This window comes from Neoarthrinium moseri, assembly GCF_022829205.1.
Source record: "Neoarthrinium moseri strain CBS 164.80 chromosome Unknown scaffold1_Wmoseri_CBS_16480, whole genome shotgun sequence".
Taxonomy (NCBI): domain Eukaryota; kingdom Fungi; phylum Ascomycota; class Sordariomycetes; order Amphisphaeriales; family Apiosporaceae; genus Neoarthrinium; species Neoarthrinium moseri.
The window spans coordinates 1,607,287-1,630,607 of NW_026055115.1; the positions used below are offsets into that span (position 1 = coordinate 1,607,287).

At 55.3% G+C, this 23,321-nt stretch overlaps 7 protein-coding genes across 7 annotated transcripts; 6 read left to right on the top strand and 1 right to left on the bottom strand.

Moving 5' to 3' along the window:
• Positions 1–189: 189 nt before the first annotated feature.
• JN550_000508 (uncharacterized protein) lies at positions 190–1,448 on the top strand (the record flags this gene model as incomplete). The annotated part of the gene is made up of 4 exons (XM_049316683.1): positions 190–293; positions 384–517; positions 592–686; positions 759–1,448. 4 exons carry the CDS (start codon positions 190–192, stop codon positions 1,446–1,448), a joined length of 1,023 nt encoding a protein of 340 aa, XP_049177797.1.
• A 5,298-nt stretch (positions 1,449–6,746) lies between these two features.
• Positions 6,747–9,311, top strand: JN550_000509 (uncharacterized protein; the record flags this gene model as incomplete). The annotated part of the gene is made up of 6 exons (XM_049316694.1): positions 6,747–7,823; positions 7,876–7,951; positions 8,018–8,365; positions 8,417–8,888; positions 8,942–9,029; positions 9,081–9,311. The coding sequence occupies 6 exons, from the start codon at positions 6,747–6,749 to the stop codon at positions 9,309–9,311; spliced, it is 2,292 nt and encodes a 763-aa protein (XP_049177798.1).
• Positions 9,312–10,210: 899 nt separating this feature from the next.
• On the top strand, positions 10,211–12,601 carry JN550_000510 (uncharacterized protein; the record flags this gene model as incomplete). The annotated part of the gene is made up of 2 exons (XM_049316705.1): positions 10,211–11,249; positions 11,337–12,601. The coding sequence occupies 2 exons, from the start codon at positions 10,211–10,213 to the stop codon at positions 12,599–12,601; spliced, it is 2,304 nt and encodes a 767-aa protein (XP_049177799.1).
• Positions 12,602–13,546: 945 nt separating this feature from the next.
• Positions 13,547–14,890, top strand: JN550_000511 (uncharacterized protein; the record flags this gene model as incomplete). The annotated part of the gene is made up of 1 exon (XM_049316716.1): positions 13,547–14,890. One exon carries the CDS (start codon positions 13,547–13,549, stop codon positions 14,888–14,890), a length of 1,344 nt encoding a protein of 447 aa, XP_049177800.1.
• A 1,838-nt stretch (positions 14,891–16,728) lies between these two features.
• On the top strand, positions 16,729–17,460 carry JN550_000512 (uncharacterized protein; the record flags this gene model as incomplete). The annotated part of the gene is made up of 2 exons (XM_049316727.1): positions 16,729–17,000; positions 17,061–17,460. 2 exons carry the CDS (start codon positions 16,729–16,731, stop codon positions 17,458–17,460), a joined length of 672 nt encoding a protein of 223 aa, XP_049177801.1.
• A 180-nt stretch (positions 17,461–17,640) lies between these two features.
• Positions 17,641–19,230, bottom strand: JN550_000513 (uncharacterized protein; the record flags this gene model as incomplete). The annotated part of the gene is made up of 1 exon (XM_049316738.1): positions 17,641–19,230. The coding sequence occupies one exon, from the start codon at positions 19,228–19,230 to the stop codon at positions 17,641–17,643; it is 1,590 nt and encodes a 529-aa protein (XP_049177802.1).
• Positions 19,231–20,064: 834 nt separating this feature from the next.
• JN550_000514 (uncharacterized protein) lies at positions 20,065–22,983 on the top strand (the record flags this gene model as incomplete). Its single annotated transcript, XM_049316749.1, has 1 exon — positions 20,065–22,983. One exon carries the CDS (start codon positions 20,065–20,067, stop codon positions 22,981–22,983), a length of 2,919 nt encoding a protein of 972 aa, XP_049177803.1.
• Positions 22,984–23,321: the final 338 nt, after the last annotated feature.

Here is a 23,321-nt window from a genome sequence, read left to right on the forward strand (position 1 = left end):
CTGCGCAGTAATCAGAGGGTCGCGATTCGAGAGCTGCCCGATAAGCATCTTCAGTCGGGTCCTCCAGCCAAGACGTGGTACTCCCCAGGCTGGTCTTCACTGGCCTTCCATTCTTTTTTGTCGTTGTGTTCGCAATTGAAGAACGGCTCAGCGCGAGAGAGCGAACCACAGCTCGAGGATAGCAGCAGGATGTCGGCCTCGCTGCCCGGTAATCGGGAGCTGCCCGAGTCGCAGCACGACCTCAGCACGTACTGGGGCCGCGTGAAGCAGACGGCTAGTATCACGGATCCTAGGTGAGCTTTTGCCCCCCAGAAGGCGTCTATTGGCTTGGGAGCCGCTTACAGACTTCAATGAAGCTAACGTATCGCTGTTGCGCATCACAGGACCCTGTTCGCCGGCAAGCATGGCCTCGAGAGCGCAAAGAGTATGCTCATCGCATACAAGAAGGGCGACATCAAGGAGATGACACCGGACCTATGGAATGCGAAGAAGATCGTGGACTCTACGTTACATCCTGGTACGCAAGACCACGTTCCTACAATAGGTGCTCGTGGCACAGGACAGAAGCTGACCAAGCTGGCGCAACTACAGATACGGGCGAACCGGTCCTCCTACCCTTCCGAATGTCGTGCTTCGTGCTGTCCAACTTGGTGGTTACGGCGGGTATGCTTACACCTGGCCTTGGGGTATGTCACGGGAACACGTCGCCATTCGAACACAGGATACGGGGCATGTGCTAACATATACTTCCTGTCCAGACGGCCGGAACTATTGGCTGGCAAGTGGCTAACCAGTCCCTCAACGTCGCCATCAACAACGCCAATGCCAACAAGTCCTCTCCGCTCTCCTGGGGCAAGATTGCGCAGTCCTACTTCATGGCCGTGGGTGCCTCGTGCTCCGTGGCCGTGGGCCTGAACTCGCTTGTACCGCGTCTGAAGCGCCTCTCGCCGGCGACCCGTACGGCCCTGGGCCGCCTCGTGCCGTTCGCGGCTGTCGCGTCGGCCGGCGCCCTGAACGTGTTCCTCATGCGCGGCGAGGAGATGCGCACCGGCATCGACGTGTTCCCCGTGCTGTCGGAGGCGGACAAGGCGCGGCTGGCGGCCGAGGGCAAGGCCGAGAACGACGTGCCGAGCCTGGGCAAGAGCAAGAAGGCGGCCGTCGTCGCCGTCAGCGAGACGGCCCTGAGCCGCGTGCTCAACAGCAGCCCCATCATGGCCGTCCCGCCGCTGATCCTCATGCGTCTGCAGCGCACCGACTGGCTCAAGAAGAACCCGCGCTACACGACGCCCGTCAACCTGGGTCTGATCCTGGGCATGAGCTACATTGCGCTGCCGCTGGCGCTGGCGGCCTTCCCGACCAGGCAGAAGATTAGCGCTGACAGCCTGGAGGAGGAGTTCCACGGCAAGGGCGGCGACGGCGGTTTGGTTGTCTTCAACAGAGGAATCTGAGGGGCCAGCAAGATACACTACACCTGTTGTCGGAGGGCGTGTGCTGGGAAGCGAAGTATAATCACCCTGAGCCCATTGTGGAGGTCGCAAATTATTTTGTTATTGCATGATCAGGCGTTCGGACTGGCGAAACTATTACTTAGTGGTTGAGCTTTCCACATAAGAGAGACACTGTGATTTTTTTTGCTTGGCTTTGCTTCAGACATGGCGTCTGGAGAGCTGCTAGAGTCTCAGATAGAATACACAGCGAAGGGCGGGCGCACAATGGCGGCTGTTGCACATATATGAGCCCATAGTCATGAAGTTGTTTCTACGTGTCTGAATTTGTTACAGTGCTGCCACCGCTGTACGCTCTCAGCAAATCAGGGCGAAGAAGTGTCCCATGGGCGATGGGCAGCGTTGCGAACATCAGACGGGGCACCGTGCTTTTCAGAAACTCATCTGATCCCCTTTTCGGATAACACCCTTGGTGACTTGTCTAGAGTTCAAAAGTGCCGCAGGAACAAAGGGATCATCATGACTTGAGTTCAACTGTCCGGTTTCATCACTTCGCGATCTGTGACTCGGTCCGGCACGGGGAAGTGCTTCAAATGGGGCGGCGCTCAAGGCGATGTCCTGGCAACCTTAGGGTGCCGTGCGTTTGGACAGTGCCAAATGGGTTGCGGCAGACGCTGGGCAGAGCACTGAGGCAGGACTGAGGTTGGATCGATGTGCTGCTATGCTACGGAATGACGACAGTCAGCCCTCCAGCGCAACTGAGGGGGGCTTGTCGACCACGCGACAGCTGGGACAGTCGTGCCAAGACAGCCCAAACAGCAGCGTGACAAGCGTCGTACAGTATGTAGAAGGCTTCCTCTGTAGTGGCAATACTTGAAATGCTGAGGAAGCCAATCTGGCTTTCTTCGGGGCTTTGGTTTCCGGGTGCGGAGATGCTACCTTTCGCTTTGGGAACGCTGTGAATGGGGAGCCCTGCTGACTTGGGCAGGTGATAGTGGGCGCTCTTGTCGTTAGTGGAGACAACACGGTATACGTAGAGATCAGTCAGCTATTCAATGCCCGCTGGCCATGTTAATTTCCACATCTCAATGCTGTAGACAGCCGGTTTGCTGCTGTCCAGTGAACAAATCACAGGGTAAACAGTTCACCTGGGGCAACTGCCCAGACAGTGAATCGACTAGCAAAAGACATGTTTTGGAGGCACCCTTGCCTCTCGAACGCAGTACTACTGGCAACGGAATACTGAAAGTCTTGCAAAGGCCAGGGCTTCCTCAAGCTGCTGGACACATCGAGGTTAACGTATGAACAGGTGTACAGTATCTTGTTTCGCGCATAAAGGCCGCTGGCATACAAATCAGCTTCACCGATATGGAGAGCCAGCGCTTACACGGAAAGGCACCGACTCGAGCCAGGTGTTTTCCGCCGAGGATGAGTGGGTGAGTGGGTGAGTGCACCGGCTGTGAAGAACTGCACAGTGCCGCCCGTTAGTAAGCCATCCTCCAGTTAGTGGGTACATGAACCGGGCTCGAAGACCACAACCCCCCATCAGCTGAGACTTGCCACCGCGATTGGGCCCATGGGGCCGTCGGCCATAACTTGAACCCTCAAGCGGGGGCGCTTTGCCTACTTCTGCGTAGCTAGTAGCAGAGGAGAAAACAAGGGCACCCAAAACTTGTGTCTTGGGTAAAATCGAGCGAACAAAGACCAAGAGGTCTAAATATGTCCTTAGGATCTGGCGATCAACACTCCAAGAGCCCCAAGGAAGAGTTGGCTGATGAGACTACGGATGAGGCGCATGACCCCTGCAACTCAAGTGCTAGGCTCTGGAGATGGGTCCAGTACAGATTCCCCGTGAAAGACATCATGGATCCCCGACCTATTCGCGTCATAAAGAAAATAAGTAATCTTTCGGAAGTGGGTTGGCGTGGAAATGAGGGAATGTTTCCTCTGGAGGTTTTGATTATTCTGGGCGGCCATCGGCCATGCCAGGCCCGTTGAACTCCAGGCGAGCACCACCACAGTGACAGTGTGAGGTATCTGGTTCACTACCGGGTATGATGGTTTAGGGTAAGCCGCTGCCGGGTGTCTTCTCCGCAAACGCAAGGGAGGGCTCGAGTCAGCCTATTCGATCAAGGGTAGGCCAGGCCAGTTTGAGAAGAAGGCCCAAGGTACATGGCAAATTCACGATGATGACGGGACCTGGAATGTACCCATTCGCAGAAAGCCGAGCCATGTGGTGAGGAGCACCGAACTACTGCAAGGCGTGCATACGCGAACGGCAGCGGGCGTGTGATTCGACGAGGGCCTGCCGTGACCCTGCGTGGCCCGACCTACAAAAGCCCTTGGTCTGAGGTTCGACGGTGGTGTGCCTTTCTAGAATTCTCAGGGTCCTGAATGGCCCTCTGGCACATCCGTGTCGCGTAGGGCCCATTCAGCGGGCCAACCAGCACATCAGGCACATTTCGTGGCGTGAGGGGCATGCCACCGAACTGTGAGGGTTGGCAGGATGTCATCAGTGCAGTGAGGTGAGATGCAGACAGGGGCCAAACATGCCCACGGTAAGAAGGACGGACGATCGAATATGGACGTTCATCAGTGCTTAGGCCAACGGTGCTTCAGAGAAACGGTCTTCATTCAGTCCGGATATAACTGTGAGCGGCACAGGTGGAGAGACAGGCTCCGTCCCTTGAAGGTGATCATTAACTTGACGGAGATTCCTGCTCTCAAGCCATGCTTCTGTCGAGCAAAACTTTGCACGGTCCCTTGAGAAACAAATCATGAACAAACTAGGGACGACAAGATGCTCATGTTAGAGGAAGCACTGGTGCTTAAGTCACATCTCTAACAGAACCCCTCTCGAAGGCAAAATCCCATGGCAGTTGTGAGATGACGGGTAGTAATATTGATGCGTTGCCATCGACGCAGAAGTTTATTGTCCTGTTAGGAATGGGTTAGTTTGGGGGTGCTGTGCAGGGTGACCTGGCCGGACATTCGTCCGTCTGGTGTTAGGCAGAGACCGTGTCTGAAATGGCGGCCGGTGCGCGTAAGCACTGTCCAAGTTAACCATGGCAACGCTTGAATTGAACATTGTGTGATCTGTGTTGTAACGGCACGTCTCCTCTGCGACTCAGCCTGTCAGCAAGGTATGTGATAGAATGCACAAGCAAAGTTGTCCTTCTTGTTGTTTTCCCTACTATGGCAGGCACATGATGGGTGCTTCAAGTCGAGAAGGGCTGTGCTTCCGACCCATAGACCCAAGAATATCCGGAGTGCTAATTCTTGGTCGGGCCAGTCGAGACCCCAGGGCCCCAGGCCAGACCACTGAGCAGCCCGGGGACGACCTCGACGCTGTCACCGATTTTGGAAACCGCGGGAGACAATCAATAGGGATTCCTTCTAGGAGATTGTCACAGCTTGAAACATAACAGCAGAACGATTCATTGTTCTTTTCTACCCTGCCTGCCGGCTCTTGGAGAATGGTGGCAGCAGGTACGGTAAACCTATCACAAGGGTCTGTCTGAATTTGGGACCACTGATACCTGCTGGCTCGATGCTCCGGGTGCGCCTGGGCCACCAGCAGCTAACTTCCTTAGGCACTTGTTAGACGACGGAAGACAGGGCCCAGATAGCCATGGAAGCCGTGCTTGTTACGATGATCGGATAGCTTTTATTCCAGTGAATTCTCTTCACGAACATGCGCCTTTGGTCTGCATCGTCCTAGCTGTTGCGTATGGAGGCAGGCAGGCAGGCCGTGCAGCCTTCATACGTCGCCCAAGATGCAAAATGCACGGTTTAGTTGATGATTTAAGGTGGGTTGCCGCAGTGAGGTGAGGCTGTCGACAGGCCGGGTGGCAGGTGGGTAGATGGCGCACTGTGCGCCCGTCCACCAGAACCATTCGTGACATGCCGTCCATTGCAGACTGGACTGGGGCGCTAGGGCACTCCACCTCTGGATCCTGCGGCAGCGTGTGCGGGCGTGTGTGCGTGTGCGTGTGTGTTGTGGCCATCGATCTTCGCCGTGCCGTGAACTGACGACGAAGCATGCAACTTGGAAGAGTAAACCCCTCCCTCCCCTTCCACCGTATGGGTTGACTCGGGAGTTGCATACTGCCTCAAGTCTCCTCGTTCCCTGTGAGACGACGATTATACTTTTGGACTTTTGCGTCTAGCCACCGCGGAATGCACATGCCGTGAGCGCCGCTGCTTTTCGCAGGTACTGGACTACTTCTACTGCACCAAGCCCTCCAGCGGCATCCACGCACGCCGGCCGGACGAGACGTCGAAAAACCGCAGACCCAGCTCACCTCGACTTGCTTGCAAGCAGACGGTCTCTGACCCTACGAACACGGAGCGACTTCGACCTTGTTGGCAGACCGAATCGACTGTGGCAGGAAACAAACAACGGCGGCGGCGTGATCTGAAAAGTGCTCCCATTATCCAGGTCACCCTCGCCCTTGCCCACTCCATTTCCATACCACACCACACCGCACCGCCCGCCGTCACGACTTCTTTGCCCACGCCTCCGAGCCAAAATTGAGTTTGCCTACCCGGAAACAGACGACGACAATTCCCACGAGATTTCTACGAGTGCCATAAACATATTCAGCACATCTCGGGGGAGGAAAAACATCTTGTCACTCGGCGACAATTTCATCCAGCTCCTCGCGCCAACACATCTGTGGTCTCTGTGGACCTCGCTCTGAACCCAGGAATTCGGCACCGACTTGCACATTTTAGCGAGTGTGTTTTAGCGGAGTTGATCCCTAGCAACAGCCCCCCAGGACCCCCTCGGCGCCCTGGAACCTGGAAAGAGGCAGTGAACCCCCACTGCAGACGCCCCCCGGGAGCCCATCCCATCTGGATTCTGCCCTGCTCAACTCGTCCCATCCTGTCCCATCCTGTTCCCATCCACGCCGCGCGCCAACGGTTAGTTGGGTGTCCAGTGAAGTCATTGGCATCCACCCGCGGCCTGCAACTCGCCTATCAGCCTCGCTGCTGGGCAAGCACCAAGCACCCAGCGCCGAAAAGGACCCTCGCCGGCAGAACCGCGACAAAAAGCGGTAGGGTAGGCTCAAGTGGGAAGGCCAGCCAGCCAGTCGAGCCAGAGCCAGTCGAGCCAGCGGACCCTCGAGACGCCCCCCGGGTTTCTCAGAATAATTGCAGGCGCTCCTCCCAGACGATACAGTCTACCCGCTCCCGCGTGGACTAGGGCCTCGCTCGCAACCCCGTCTACGTCTGCGTCTGCGTCTACGTCTTCGTTCTCGTTCCCCGGAACACTGGCGTTGTCCCTTCTCAACGACAATGTCAACTCCGACCACCGCGACGGCCACACTCCCTCCCCATTACCGCCATCCTCACCAGCACTCCCACTACCCCCCGTATTCCCACCTGCAGGGTAACGGCCACGCCGGCTCTTATCGAGCCGCCGCCGCTGCTGTACCGTCAGCGGCCCCGGCAAACCCTATCCTCCCCACCCCCAGCATCTCGGCGTCGAACTCGAACTCGAACTCGACATCGACATCGACATCGACTGCCACTGCCGCTGCCACTGCAACTGTGACTGCAACTGCGACCCAGGGCGCCTCGACAGCGACAGCCTCTGGTCGACACGCTCCCGTCTCGACCCACGCCAGCAACGCCCACCTCTCGACCCCGGCCAATGCTGGCAGCCAGCAATCGTACAGGACTTCGACCACAAATGGAGCGCACGCTTCTTCTGTGACCTCGACTGCTCGATCCACTCAGGACTACGCCCGAACGGACTCGGCCTCAACTCCTCGCTCTGACGCAAATCAATACAACATGCCCGCCTCAGCCGCGACGGCCCAGAACTACCAGGACAATGGGCCGGCCAGGAAGCGCAGAAGGTCCAAGGGCCCCGATTGGGACACGTTCTACAAGAACGGTTTGCCCAAGGAGATCATCGTCATCGATGATACCCCCGAACCTGACGGCGATGCGCACGAGCCGTCGTCGAATTACTCGACAAGGACTTACACCAACGGGACGGTGAACGGCTCCGACACCAGCAGGCATGTCGCCAAGAAGAGGAGAAAGGACGATGTCCACCAGAATGGCAGACCTGCCACCAACGGCTCTCACATTGCCACGCCCACAAGTACCTCAACATCGACAGATCGCACGACCTCTGCCCACAACACCACGGCTGCGACGTCTCTCGGTTCACTGTCGTCGAATGGCCACTACGACTACGAAGTGCAGTCGACTGGCCAGAAACGGAAGAGGACTCGGCAACAAATAGCCCAAGAGGCAAAGCGTCGCGAAGTCGAAGTTCTCGGCGAGAGCTACGTGACTTACAGACCACCATCCAAGCCTGTCAAGAAGTCTGGTGAAGTAGCCGTGAGGATTGTTACCGACGTGAGTACTCCCACGAATTGACCAAAACGACATGTGCTGACTTTGCATCTAGCGCTTCCAGAACGTCAAGGTCGATGACGACGATGGCCACTACATTGTTGTTCCTGATGCCGAACTGACCCCCCAATGTACGTTTCCACTGGCCTCACCCGCCTACCTATTTCGAATGACGTGAAACTGACCCAACACCTCAGATCAAATGCACAAGCTGCTAGGCCAAGGTACCTTCGGCAAGGTAGTGCAGGCACGGGATCGGAAACGCAACAAGCTGGTTGCCATCAAGATCATTCGCTCAGTCCAGAAGTACCGAGATGCATCACGGATAGAGCTGAGAGTACTTCAGACCCTGAAGGCCAACGACCCTGAGAATCGCAATCGGTGTATTCATTTGCGCGACTGCTTTGACTATCGCGGTCACATCTGCATCGTTATGGATCTCTTGGGCTCCAGCGTCTTCGATTTCCTGAAGATGAACACGTTTGTGCCATTTCCCAACAGCCAGATCCAGAGCTTTGCTCGTCAACTGTTTACTAGTGTTGCGTGTAAGTCGGAGACCCTTGGCTTGACCGATCTCTGTCACTGACGAAACCCAGTCCTCCACGATCTCAACCTCATCCACACGGATCTCAAACCCGAAAACATTCTCCTTTGTGACAACGCGTATCAGACATTCACTTACAACCGCCGGATACCTTCTTCGTCCGCCGCCACCGCCAGACAGTCTAACCAGCGCAAGGTCCTTCTGGACACTGATATCCGACTCATCGACTTTGGATCCGCCACCTTCGAGGATGAATACCACTCGTCGGTTGTCTCGACACGCCACTACCGTGCTCCCGAGATCATTCTTGGCCTTGGGTGGTCCTTCCCTTGTGACATCTGGAGTATCGGCTGCATTCTCGTCGAATTCTTTACTGGAGATGCTCTGTTCCAGACACATGATAATCTCGAGCATCTGGCCATGATGGAGAATGTCTGCGACAGCAGAATTGACACGCACTTGGTGCAGCAGGTCACCAAGATGGCATCGCGAAGCGGCGGCTCTGGGGGAAACCCGGCGTCGAAGTAAGTTGGCATTACTCGTCTCCCATCGTAACCAGCGATGCTAACCTCCACAGGTACTTCAAGCGGTTCAAGCTTGACTATCCTACACCGGATACGACGCGGGCTTCGAGGCGCTTCGTTAAGAACATGAAGCGCTTGTCGGTTAGTTGAGATCCCCTCTTCGTCAGCGTTGCGCAACTGACCAATCATCAGGATATTATCCCAACTTCGAGCAATTTCTTGAAGCAGTTCCTGGATCTTCTTGAGAAGATCTTCGTCTATGACCCCAGCAAGCGCATCACAGCTCGACAAGCTCTCGAACACCCTTGGTTTAGGGAGATTGCCATACCCGATGATGGCACCGAGGCGGCCAAGATCAGATTGGAGAGGATGAGAGCAGAACCAGAGTACACTGGCCATCGGCTTCCTCCTCTGCATGTATGAGGCGGCGGCTCGACGAAATCACCATCATTTTGCATTGATACCATGGAGTACCTGTATATTGTATTGACCAGAGGCGAGGCGAGACTATAACCCAACTTCGTGAAGCTTTCACAGATGGCTCGGGGATTGCAAGGGCATAAGGCGTTAGACGGTCTTCCTGGTGGTATTTGACGTGGTCATGGCAATGGAGTCCCTTCTACATAGGAAAAGCGTGCTCCCGCAATGGTTGTCCGTATTGAACCTCATTCACGTTTCTAGTATATAGGATTCGCTTGGGGCACACCAACGATTTGAATCGAGTCGTGGATGATCTCGACTGTCTCCCTCTGATTCGCTTCGCTATGCTGACCAATACTTTGAACGCCTGCCCACCTGAGAAGTACGACGGTTATGTCGATCAGTTCTGTTCGATTGTGTGAGTTTCTCTTTCTCCCAACTTGGGCCTGAAGAAAGCCGGACTGCTGCGCTGATTCCACAGGATTCGTGTTATGATACAACTCGTCTTTGAGGATGATACAAGAGCTCACATACTACCGATGGGCCCCTGCTAGGACAATACCCTTGTGTGAACATAACTGACCAGTCCCGCTGTCAAGAGTGAGCAAAACAAAGAAAGAGCTTGTCCCGGTTGCAGTGTATCCGACGTCAGGATTACCGTCCCTTTGAAGGCACGCCATCTTGTTTCCCTGGGCCTAATCATGAAGGCGATACCTGAGGTATACATAGAGATGCATCCCCTACCGGCACCCGCTGAAAGGCCTTGGCCCGATTTCGGATTCCTTGTCCCATACATATACTACTACGCTGGCGCAGTAGTGAGAAACATTCTTGAGCTCGAGACACAACGCAACTCAACCAGGATCTCACACACCCGCTTGCCTTAAAACGTCTATCAGGGCATGCGGAACCCGATTGTATATCTCCATACCCTAAGCAAGGAAGATTTGGGAGCACTCACCCATGTACTCTCTCGTCGACCCGACTATGGCATCGCTCGTCCCTCACCGAAATGGTTGAACCGACAGGAGCAGAAAATTGAGAAATTACCCAAATCTCTCCTGAGAACCAAGAATGTGTTGCAACGCTTGACAATAAGTTTTGCTGAACGCATTGACGAGCGGCAGAAGCAGAAGAACGAACAGCAAGGCCAGGACCAAGACGACAGAGACTTCCTGTTGCCACCCAGCGCTATCCTTTGCGAATCTCACAAGGGCTTCAACCCGTTCCTGATCCGGGATATTTTCCTATACCTGTTGAATGAATGTGCCGGTGATTTCAGCAATGCACTACGGCTCTGGGCTGGTAAGAGCCCGGCACTCGCTGCGATGCTAACTCGAATTGACTCCATCAACGCTCTGTGGATGAGCAGGGAGGTCTTCGAGGCGACCTTCGGAGCAGCACCGCACGATGACCGCTTTGTGAGAGTTCACAGCAACTGCGAGGCCTGCATCCTCGCTGCCATTGGCGCGAACGGTCGCATTCTGGCCGACCTCCACGCCTGGCTTACAGTTCGTAGGGAAGCCAATAAGCGATTCAACCAAGAGTCGAAGAAGCGAGGATCAAGGAGACGCAGGCACTCGCCTCGTCTATATCGCGTGGTATCTGCATGGATCGGGCATCTGAAGTATGACGACGCAGACGAAGTCCTTCGATGGAGCAACCAGCTGACCGTCGACCTCCGAAAAGTGTGGGAAGCTATCGAGTTGGTCAGGGACCGACAGAAGAAACAATGGCACAAGTCACATAAAGAAGTTCGCATCGATAGAGACGGCTCAAAGCAGACAGTCAATGAAGTGCAGGGACGCCATCTCACTCGTGATGGCATACCCCTGCCACACGCTGATCCCGAAGCAACCGTACTGCAGCGCAACATGGCCAGCATGCACAAGAACTTCGATGCCATGAGTGTCTACCATCCGGATATTTTAATCAACGGAGGTGAATCATTTTCTTATCAAGTTGTTAAGAATTTCCGTCAACTGGGCTCGGAGTCCAAGGCGAAAGCAAACGCTAACTCTCACGCAGGCGATCAACCACGCCCAGGAGCCCCTGAGCCTGGGAGACAGAGCGGTGTCCCCAGCGTTGAACGGCCTCGCGAATCTTTCCTCAACCGTTTCGAGCGCGAGATGCCCCTTCCAACGGGTAACGATGAAGAATATGATGAGACCAACGAGCAAGAGGCAAACGAGAGAGACCCTGCAGCCGAGGCGCGCAGCATTGAGCATGTGATGGACTGGTATGGGAAGATGGCTATGAACCAGACGAGAACCAATCTGGATGACATAGACCCCAGGGAAATCCATCCTGCCTTTCAGCGCCAGGCGACAGCCGCCTCCGCGATGCCCTCGCCACTGCGCTTGGGCAACAATCGTGCATCGTACACGCCTCCACGTGCCGGGTGGACCGGACGGCAAAGCGTCCAGTCGGTGTGGACGGATGTCAGCATCTACACAACAAACGATGCTGATGATGTCGACAGCGCCCCGCCTATGCCTTCGATTCCCGCCCAATACCGGCATGAGGCCTCCGGCTCGGGCGACAGGACGCCCACCGGGACAACAGCCGCGAACTCGTCGGGACCTCGCGAAGCAAATACCTATGCGATGCCTGGCGGTACCCATCATAGAGTCTCGTCCAGCGGCCATGGTGTGGACGTCGACCGTGACGATACTTTCTCCTCGCACGACCCGACCCGCGCTCCTCGCCTCGATGCGTACAGGCGGGATCCCCCACCCCCGCCGCAGACGAAAGACGGTCGCCGCAAGTACCTTTTCAAGGACGATGACTCGGAGGTCGCCTCGCGGCTCACCGCCACGAACCGGAAGTATCTCAAAGCCCACCGGGGCTTCAAGGATGTCCCTCCTGAGAATAACCCCTTTGTTCGCAAGGAGAGCGTGCGGCGCCGGCATCAGGAGCAGAGCCCCACAAGCCCCAGGTCAGGCACGCCGAGGAACGAAGGCTACGCGGCGCTCAATCGCGAGGCCGAGGGGCGGCAACACCGTGCGTATGTCCGGGATGAGTACGACGACGGGCCTCCGACGCCCAGAGCCGCGGCAGCGCCTGGCAACGGAAATCATCCCCAGGCCGCCCCGGGGAACGCGGGGACGCCGATCAACCGGAGGGACCTCGACGCCGAGGAGGCCGAGTGGAGGCATCGGTTTAAGGGGGCTGATGATGTGCGGCCCGATGACTCGGCATCGAACGTCATGTGGAGGAAGCGCGGCAGCGACGATATTACCACGCTTGGTCATTTCTTGGAGCAGGGCGGTGATGGTGGAAGACGGCGCTGAAATGCCCATTGGATCCGGTGAGTGAGTTGCAATTCTCTACATTCCCGCTTCTTCGCCCCCTTAGCCCCCTTGTGTGTGATACATAGACTTGTAATGACTGAATTGAAGCATTGAGTGCTGACTTTGACTTTTTCTGTTGCAGTGAAACGAAAAGCTACCTTTCCCGGGCTGCGCAGTGTGGATAATTGCCTCCGAGTTGAAGCGGATATTGCGTTTGATTTTCCCTGAGTCAATGATACCCCTTCGCGATGTTTGACATATGAGGTCTGCGTTCCACATCCGGTGTGTTGCAACGTTGTTCTGCCGTTGACAAGATAATATGACGTTGTACGTGGTCTGATTTCATGCTGTAAATGCCACCCGCGGCGCCAGACTTCGATGACTGCTGACCACTCATAACCCCGCTGCCGGATTTGAGACATTCACTGCCTCGCTGTTAGAACTGGCCACTTGTCCACTACAGTCCTTTGTGTCAACTCACGGGCTCGCGCCGCTCTCTACGGTGGCGTGTCTAATAAGCATAACTCGTATTTTGCACTCGGCAGTGTGACATGCTTGGCGTTTACAAGACTTGTCTAGTCACTGGGAACAATACTACTGTTGTGTAGCTCCGAGTAGCACTCTTGCATAACAATGCAGATACTCCGAGGTATTGAACAAAGACGCAAGCAAAGAAGACGCTCATACAGCTTCTTTGACATCTCTCAGCATAATACATGCCTATAGTCATGTTCATACCCGTACAATGGTCTTGTCTTGAACGACCAGCCCCTAGGACTCTTACCACTTTTCATATAAGTCGCTCACTTCACACGGTGGGGCCGGTCATTCAAGGGCTTTTCTCCTTTCCAAACAATCCGTAACAGAGGGCAGAGGCCTTGATTTCCTGAAGATCTATCACAGCCAATCTACAGGAAACAGGAAGAAGGTAGGCAGTGGTTGACAATGGCTCCCCCACCAAACCTCCCAAACCTGATTCGGCCATCCATCATACCGAAGAAGGCCGCCGGGCCCCTGCCGAAAGACCTCCACACTGTTCCGTCAGTGGACCACGAAGAGCTCGACCTCCGCTGGTCTGTAGAAAGCCTGCGGCTTGAGCTCCGACACAGGGGCCTCTCCGAAGAGGGCAACAAGGTGGACCTATGGCGTCGCCTTCAGCTTCGCCTGGATCAAGAAAGAGCTCGAGAAGCAAGGGACGAGGCTGCAATAGACGCTTTTATTGCTGCAGCAGATGCTTCTGCTGCTCCTGCTGCTGCTGCTTTTGCTGCTCCTGCTGCTGCTCCTGCTGCTGCTACTGCTACCGCACCTGCACCTGTTCCAACTAGCGACGACGATCACCGGGCGCATGAGCTGGCTGACCGACCAGCACCTCACGCCGACTTGCCTCGCCAGGACTTGAATCTTGCCGACTCGGTCCTGATGGCTCAATTCGTCGCAGCCGCGTCCACTCTCAAGGGCATGGACATGAAGACCGACCCGGACGGCGTGGACAAAGCCTTGCAAGACGCCCTGGCGCTCGCTGATCGTGTAACGGCCAGTCAGATTGTCCATATTGATGCCCAAAGGGCCCTGGATGCCGTCAATGACGTACATCAGCAGCGGGCCCTGGCTCGTCGGCCTGCCTCAGGCCTGGGACTTCCACAAAGCGAGGTCGATAGGATGGTATCAAGGATGGTCAAAGATACCAGGGCCATTGACGCCATGATCAGGCGGTTCTTGCCAGGCTCGACTCCGCCTCGCGTCCCTCAACCTGGCAACGCTCGGTCTGGGAGCCCTCAGCCTAGCATCCCTCAGTTGCTTCCTCCCGTGGTTCCAGCCGCTTGTTCACGATGCCACGGAGCCATGATACACTTGGGAGACCGAGCCGCAGGCATGGCTCTGCTTCGGCGTATAGTCAAAGATGGCCCTCTTATGATTGTCCTCCAGCAGCGCCACGATAGGACCTGGACGATTCCCGGTGGCATTTCCGACGTTGGCGAGGCGACTCTTGGAACCGCGATGCGAGAGGCGAGGGAGGAGTGCGGGATCACTGACCACCAGTACCGGATGTGCCACAACGTAAGCCCGTACATGGATGTGCACCCGCTGGCCGACGGCAGAGCCTGGTCTTTCACGACCTACTTCGCGCACGTGATTGACCCCGAGTTCCATCCGGCGGTCACTGACGGAGAGAGCGTGGCAATGGAATGGAGAGATGTCGAGGAGGTCGCCGCGCTGCCTCTGCATCCTGGGATGGCGCTGAGCTGGCCTGACGTCAAGGCACGTATCTACGCTTGTAGGATCCGTTGAGAATTGCCATCAGTTGGGCGGACCTGCTCAGGTAAGTTTCTTGCCGAGGTATGTAAGTTGGATCAAAGGTAAGTATATCGAATGTAGGTATATCAAAGGTAGGTATATCAAAGGTAAGTTTGCTTTCCACCCCCTTCAGCAGTTCTTAAAAATAAGTAAACTTCCTATTCGATAAGAGGGATGAATCAGGTTAGACTTCTCGTGAACAGGCTATTCAAAGCATGTCCAGCGCTTGGGGATAACCTCATTTATTCCCCGTGTCTCGTCTGACTTTCTTCGTCCTGGGTGTACCAATCTCGTGTACTGCATGGTATGAAAAGCATACGCGTTAATGCCACGCGCCGAAGTTAGTGCTACAAATCAGTGATTCCAGTGTTGCATCTGTGATCGACTCAGACAATCCACAAGAAACTAGGTAATAGTCGCCCATGGCCAGAGGAAGAAGCTATTTTATGTGGAAGTCGACAAACACACAAGACAAGCAGGCCGTGCTTGCTGAGCTGTAAGACTTTATCAGAACAAGTCCGCTGTTTTCCAGAGTCTTTCCAGGTATAGATAGCGGTCGTCTCCTAATACAACCAACCATATCTGACATTTCGAATATCAAGACCCGCGTGGCGTGTTGGCCAATATAAGAGAATCCATAGCTTGCATTCATCTGAGGCCGGGTGGCGTCAGGTGTTGGTTTCTCATAGAACCATCGATCCGAAAGCGGTCCGGCGGACAAAGGCTATCACACGAATCCACGGCACCTCAAACTCCCGCGTCGTGATACATTTTGAGATAATACTTACCGGAAAATGTAGGTCTGGTCTTTCGAGTTCACGCCAAGTATCTTGCCGTATGCCTTGCGTCGAACATATAGTCGGGGCCCGTTTGTGAATGAGTAGGAGCATTCACGACTTTGCGCTTGTTCGCTGCAGCTGTTCGCCTCAGGGCGCCATAGTCGTAGTGACATGACCTGCGCTGGTGCGAGCCGGAGTGCCATTTACATACTGATAATGACTTTAGTTAATTGGAGTCGTGAAGATGAGCCTCTCGTTCAAGAATCATACACTTCACGATTTCGGCACGAGCCGAGGCGACGCCCCACTAGACCCCCAATAGGCTTGCAAGTAGGGTCGAAAAGGGACTATCGCCGAGCCCAGGTCATTTACTGCCAGTGCTCTCGGCGTCTCATGATCCTTGCAGACAACGGAGAAAGAGCCACAAAGTTCAACTGATTGCCGGCCATTGCCACGTCGTCTGGTGAGCACGGGGGCCTTGACGGAAGAAATGTAACCCTGGCCCCCCTGTCTGGACCCGGGCATTGATATTAACGCAAAACGCAGTCGACCGAACTCTACCGGATCGTTCAATCAATCTGGGGAGCGATGGAGGCTCTGCACCCCCGTTTCGGCTCCGCAAACGCTGAAAACGGCAACGACTCTGCCCACTGGAACCCCTGTCTCCGGGCCCATAACGACTTAAAGCCATCCTGCGTGGGGTCCAAATCTCTTTCTAACTGGCCTAGCATCGCATGGAGAACCCGGATTGATGGATCTAATAATCCCTCCCAGGATGCGCATGCCATGACAGCCCGGTTTTCTGTATGAAGGGAGGCGCATCTACCGGATTTCGCAGAGGTACGATGACCTCCATGGCGTGGCTTGCGCAATCCGGACTGGCGGATCCATGGGTTCGCGGTCCTGGGAAGAATAAGAAAAGGAGGCATGGGGAGGATGTATATAACCTAGCAATGGTATCGCACTTGGTGTGCTGGTGCTGTCGCCAACTACCTATCTAATCTATACCTGTGTCACTCATTACCATTACTGTAGCTCTGCGATTCTCCCAAAATGGTCTCGTTCACTTCTATCCTCCTCGCGGCGTCCAGCGCCATCACCAGCGTGCTGGCGGCACCGACTGACCTCGCCGCACGAGGACCTTCTGCACTGGCTGCCCGCACCACCAGCTCCACCGGTACCAGCGGCGGCTATTACTACTCTTTCTGGACCGACCACGACAACTCTGTCACTTACACAAACGGCAACGCTGGACAGTTCTCGGTGTCCTGGAACGGCGATGGCAACTTTGTTGGTGGCAAAGGTTGGAGCACTGGCAGCGCACGGTGAGTCTACATCAAAGTAAAACACATAATGAACATGATCCTAATAGATCGGTGTGGCAGTGCGATCAAATACTCGGGCACGTACAGCCCCAACGGCAACAGTTACCTGGCTGTCTACGGATGGACCAAGGACCCCTTGATCGAATACTACATCGTCGAGTCGTTCGGCACCTACAACCCCTCGACCGGCGCCACCAAGAAGGGCACGGTGACCAGCGACGGCGCCACTTATGATATCTACACCAACACCCGGACGAACGCTCCGTCCATCATTGGCACCGCGACTTTCACACAGTTCTGGTCCGTGCGCCAGTCGAAGCGCAGCTCCGGCACCGTCACCACGGCGAACCACTTCAACGCCTGGGCCAAGCTGGGCATGAAGCTCGGCAACCACAACTACCAGATCATGGCCGTCGAGGGCTACTACAGCAGCGGCTCGGCCTCCATCACTGTCTCTTAGAGGAACCCTGGGTCGTAGACTTTCATATCCTCCTGGAGGAAACGCCTTGGATGGCTTTAGAACATTTTAGCTTGTACATATTTTTTGAAACTTGAATATACAAATTCGCGACTGGGAAACCCCAATGTTGCTTTCTATACTACTACCCCTGACTTCGTCGTGCTTTGGACCGAGGCTGGCTTAGATACGGGCTTTAGGTGTGTCTTCGTTTAGTAGTTTCCAGACATGAAGACCTTCTTTCCAGCTGTTGGCATCGTCCTTGACCACGTCAGTCTTGCCATCGCTCCGGAGGCGCCGTATGTCAATGGCTTCCTTCGTTCCCCATTCGACGTCCTCGCACATAGCGAACTGGGCGAAGGCCTTGTTCCAGGGCTCGAGGATCCTCTTGTCGTCCGCCGTCAAGGCCGGGTACCAGAACCAGATTGCCTGGTCAGTCGCGTGGGTTACGCCCCATTCTGGCGGGTAGCCACAGCACTCGGCTCGCCATTCAATCCTGTATCGCAGCAAGTCCTTTCCGGGCTGCAGGTGGTTCGCGAGTTTGCTCTGAAAGCCGCGCTCCAAGAAGTGGACTTGCATGCCAGCGTAGGCGTGCCCAAAGAGGTCCTTCCAACTGGAGTACCCACGTGGGAGGTCCCTGGACCTTCCGCAATAATGTCGCATGAGCTTCTGGACCACGGCCTCTGGGTAATCGGCACACAATCTGGTATAGACGCCTTCGTATGAATCATCTGACGTTCGCCACTCTCTATAGAGGAAATGCTCGTCGCGGCATTCGCCGTTCATCAGCTGGATGCCCCGGCTCTTCATCCGCCGGGCAAACTCCCCCGAGTTGATCTGTGCCATGCTGTCTGGCGGGATGAAGGAGCCGTCCGTGGTGGCGCGAAACTCCGAGATCTTCATCTTGGCCTGGGCGTCGATGATGTCCCGGGCCGGGGCTTCTCGCAGGCGTCGCAGGCGTCCCTTGGGAGGGAGCGAGAGTGGAATCCCGAGCACGGAGAGCAGCTCGTCGAACTGCTTCTGTTGCTCAGGCAGGCCCTTCGGCTGGATACCCGGGCTGTTGCTCCACATGATGGCACGCTTGATGATGCCCTTCTCCGCGGGAACGTGATACAGCTCATATGCCAGCTGCTGGAACGTGCTATGCGCACCAGCCGAATACCCGCCGACGGTGATCTTGTTAGGATTGCCGCCAAAGTCCTTGATGTGTGCGTGCGTCCACTCCAGTGCCAACCTCTGGTCCCAGAACCCCATGTTTCCAGATGCCTGGCCGAGCTCATTAGCATCGGCTTCGAGCTCGTGGCTTGCGAGGAATCCGAAGGCATTGAGGCGGTATGCTGGTTGGACCATGATGGCACGGAATGCGGTCTCTGTCATCAGGGGGTTGACGGCCTCCGGAGTCATGTTTGGGCCACCGAACTGCAACCAACCGCCGTGAATGAAGAAGTATACCGGCCAGCCACCGGGCGGTGGCTGGCCGGCAGGGACATAGATGCTCAGCTGGAGGCAGTCCTCGTTCCAGAGCTGTTCATTGCGAGTGCCCCGCCACTGCGGCTGTGGACACGCTGCGTTCCGGCCGGTGTAACTGCCATGATAGCGATGGCTGGCGGGCAACGGCCTCGGCCTCCGAAAACGCCACGGGCCAGTCGGGGGTAGCGCATATGGGATACCTCCGTAGTAATGAATGCCTGGTTTGGAGTCTTTTGTCCTGGTGGTCAGGCCAGTCAAGGACCCCAGCTTATCGGATTTGACTGTACACGTGTTTGGACTCATCACGCTGCGGACCTGCAAGACTTTAACGAATACCGAGAGCAATCTATAGCGCGTCTGTCCACTCAATGTTGCAATGTGTAGAATGCAGGTGGTTTTGGGGCCGACTTATAAGGGGCAGAGCTCGGGATTCGGAGGCGATCCGCGGCAGCTAGGACATGCAACCCCGCTCTATTCTAATGCCTATCCGATATCCTGGGGATAGATAGGCAGTTTAAGTTTAACCGTAATGTCCATGCGATGCATCCGACCCCGAAACCGACTATGTCGATACGTAATTGGAAATCCGCGTCTCAGGCCGGACACTCGCAGGTCAGACGCTACGACATTTATCCTCGGCCGTGATGCCTGGTTGCCTGGCAGATGGAGTGGGTTTGGCTTTTTGTCTACCACTGCTTCATCGTGGTCGTGGGCATACCCTCAAAGTGCACACCGAAGACGAGTTCTCTCGGCCATGGTACTATGTAAATCGTCTTCTTTGTTGGAGGTAGGAGTAGTAGCAACGCTCTCAGCTACCTTTTCGAACTGTCCAATAGCAGGTGCATGCGTACCTAGGTAGCTCTAGGTATGTAGAATTGGTACCCTCGGCGCATATGGATCGATCCAGTCGTCGCCCAGGTGGGTAGCTGGGTGACCAGGGCACAGGGCACAGGGGCAGCAGTCCGAGTCGCCCCCAGCCAGGCCAGCGGGTGCTTATCGATAAGAAATTATTTACTGGGAGACGAACGAAAGCGACCGGCGAAAGAGTCAACATTTCTTGAAGGCAGCTTCCACTCACACACACAAGACGACGACGGTATAATACGGGCTGTCCGGTGCTCTCATGACCACGCTCCCATGAAAGCGCGCCATGCGACCGCGAAACTCCTGACCCGGCTTCCATCCATGCATGCGCCCCTGCCTCGAGCAACGGCGACCCAGCGGACGGCAGTGTCTTCCCTCCATCCTCAAGCTCGACTCACCGAGACCCTTCCCCGGCCCCGGCCCGGTGACCCGCCCAAGTCCTGTTTCGAGGACACAAAACTTTCTGCCGACCTCTTCACCGCGCCTCAGGGTTATACCGTGCGCGTCTTGCCGGCACCTGCCTCGCTGCGCATTACTCCGGCATCACTACGGGGCGCCGGGCCCAGCGCGGTCTGGCAGAAGCCCTGGTTCTTCATCCAGACGGTCGGGCGCGAGACCAAACCCGAGTTCACAGCTTCCGAGCTCCAGGCTCGCGCGTTTGGCGTCAAGATGCTGAACTGGATACAGCTCATCACGACGCCCACGGCCGATACGCAGGGGACATGTCTGCTTCTCCACTTTGACAAGCAGCGCTATGTCTTCGGAAACATATCTGAGGGCACACAGCGCGCCATGGTCCAGCGGAAGGTCGGCTTGCATAAGACGGAGGATATCTTCCTCAGCGGCCCCGTGGACTGGCACAACGCCGGGGGGTTGATCGGCATGATTTTAACCCTTGCCGATGTGATTGGCACTACGAAAGAGGCCCTCAACGCCGAGAACGCTGCCCGGAAGAAGAAGGGCCGGAAATTGGTTGAGGATACGGTCCTTTCCAGGTTGAATATCCACGGTGGCAAGAACCTGTCTCAGCTGCTGGCTACCTCAAGACGATTCGTATTTCGGAAGGGCTTGCCCCTGAACCCCGTTGAGGTCAGGGATGACCCTCGGGCCTCGAAACAGGGAGCCGAGCCGGATTGGCAAGACAGCAATATCAAGGTCTGGTACATGCCAGTTGATGCAAAAGTCGATCAAGAAAGCCAGCCTTCGAGGAAACGGAGTCATGACGAGATATCGGATTCCGACTCCACGACGCCTAAATCTTCAAAAGAAGATGACCAGAGACAGGTGCTTGAGATCGTCACTCAGATGTTTAACTCTAAATGGAAGATGGATGCTTTGGTGGAGACAACATTGTATGAAGCAAACCTGCCCGCAAAGTTGTTCGTTCGTGACGACAAAGGCCACATCCAGGTATACAAGGGGCCTATGCCCGGCGACGAGGGAGAAGTGCCAGACATCCCTGTTCTCGTGCGCCAACCATGGCCAGCTGCCCTGTACTTGACGCTCCCATGGACTGAACCGTCGAAACAGTCAATGTGCTACGTTGTCAAAGGCCACGACAGACGGGGCAAATTCAACCCCAAACTGGCTGAAAAGTACGGTGTCGCGAAGCAAGACTACAAGAAGCTGACGGCTGGCCAAAACGTTACCGTCAACGACATCGTTGTCACTCCGGAGATGGTGCTTGGGGAGACTATCCCCGGGCTGGGCTTCGCAGTTCTCGACGTTCCCAACACCTCGTACATTGAAGCTCTAATCAACCGACCGGAGTTTTCAAGTGAAGAACTCATGGACGGCATCGTGGTCGCGTTCTGGTTACTGGGTCCAGGTGTGATCAATGACCCACAGCTCCAGGCTTTCATGGAGAAGACCCCGTCTTTACGACACGTCATCTGCTCTGGAGACAGCTCTCCCAACATGATCTCACTCGAGTCTGCTGCAACACAGAATTATAAGCTGCACTGTATTGACCCGGACAGATTCCCTCTGCTGGATTTCAACAACGGCGCGCCGGTTTCCCAAGTGCCAATGGGCCCGCTACCCGAGTCATTGGAGATCGGCAGAACTGGGAAGATGATTCAATTCTCACCCCAATTTATGCACAAAGACGACCAGATTGTACCGTTCCCCAACGTCAAGAAGCTTGCCGAGACTGACAAGGTGCCTGGCGTCAAGGAGCTTGCCAACATCGCACGCCAGAAATGTGGTGATCCCACCTTCCTGGCCAAGATCCAGCAGGTCGAGTCAGATATCCCCAGTCGCGACGCTGAAGTCATTACCCTTGGCACCGGTTCCGCCCTCCCCTCGAAATACCGCAATGTCTCGGCCACCTTGGTCAGAGTCCCAGGCTTTGGGAATTACCTGTTCGACGCTGGTGAGAACACGATGGGACAGCTGCGCCGAACATTTGGCAGTGAGCTCCCATCAGTCTTGAGAGATTTGAAAGTCATCTGGATAAGTCATCTCCATGCCGACCATCACCTTGGTACTGCCGGTGTTATCAAAGCATGGAACGAAGAGACGCTACAATCCAACCCTTCGGCGAAGTTGCACGTGGCCTCGCACATGCACATGATTGACTGGCTCCGAGAGTATGCCAGCATCGAAACATACGGATTCAGCCGTCTCACTTTCACCCAATTCAGTCAATATGATGCCAACACTAGGATTTGCAAATCACGGCCCTTTGATGCGGAACAAGTGGAAGCATATGGCCTGGAAAAGATTGAGGCTTGCTATGTGGAACATTGCCACGGAGCTCTTGCCACTGTCTTCACGTGGCCCAGCGGCCTGAAGGTTGCATACTCTGGGGACTGCCGTCCAAGTGACAGCTTTGTACAGATTGGACAGGGCACTACGTTACTTATCCATGAGAGCACCTTCGACGACGAGCTTAAGGGCGACGCTATCGCCAAGAAGCATTCCACCATGTCCGAGGCAATCGACGTCGGGCGACGAATGGGTGCACGCAGAATAATGCTCACACATTTCTCACAGCGATACCAGAAGATCCCTTCTCTAGAGGAGAATTTGGAGATCAAGGCTGATGTCGGCAGCGAAGAGAAAGCCAAGCTGGATGAAGTGATACTGGTCGCGTTTGATTACATGCGAGTCAAGCTTGGAGAGTTTAGAAAAGCTCAGGCCTTCCTCCCAGCCATACAAAAGCTGTTTGAAAACGTTGGGGAACAATAGACATAGACCATACTGAGACTTCGCAGCTCTGAATAGAAAGTTAACAAAAACACGGTGGAGCATACATTCACTGGTGGAAGATACGATCATTGGTCAAGTGAACAACGCGTTGTCACCTGGGTAGGTGCAATGTCTTGTTTCGGCCAGGGAGTGCAACCTCCGCATAATTTTACTTTACCCGGCTCCAAGTGCCGATTGCTATGTGCCAGCAATCCTACCTACCTTATTTCACATGCCCCTTTTGTCATAATCCACTTAAAGTCATTGGCGCAAGTTTCTCTTGAGTGCAATTGGACAGCAGGGGTAGTTTTGAATATATTACTGAAGATGTCTCCCCC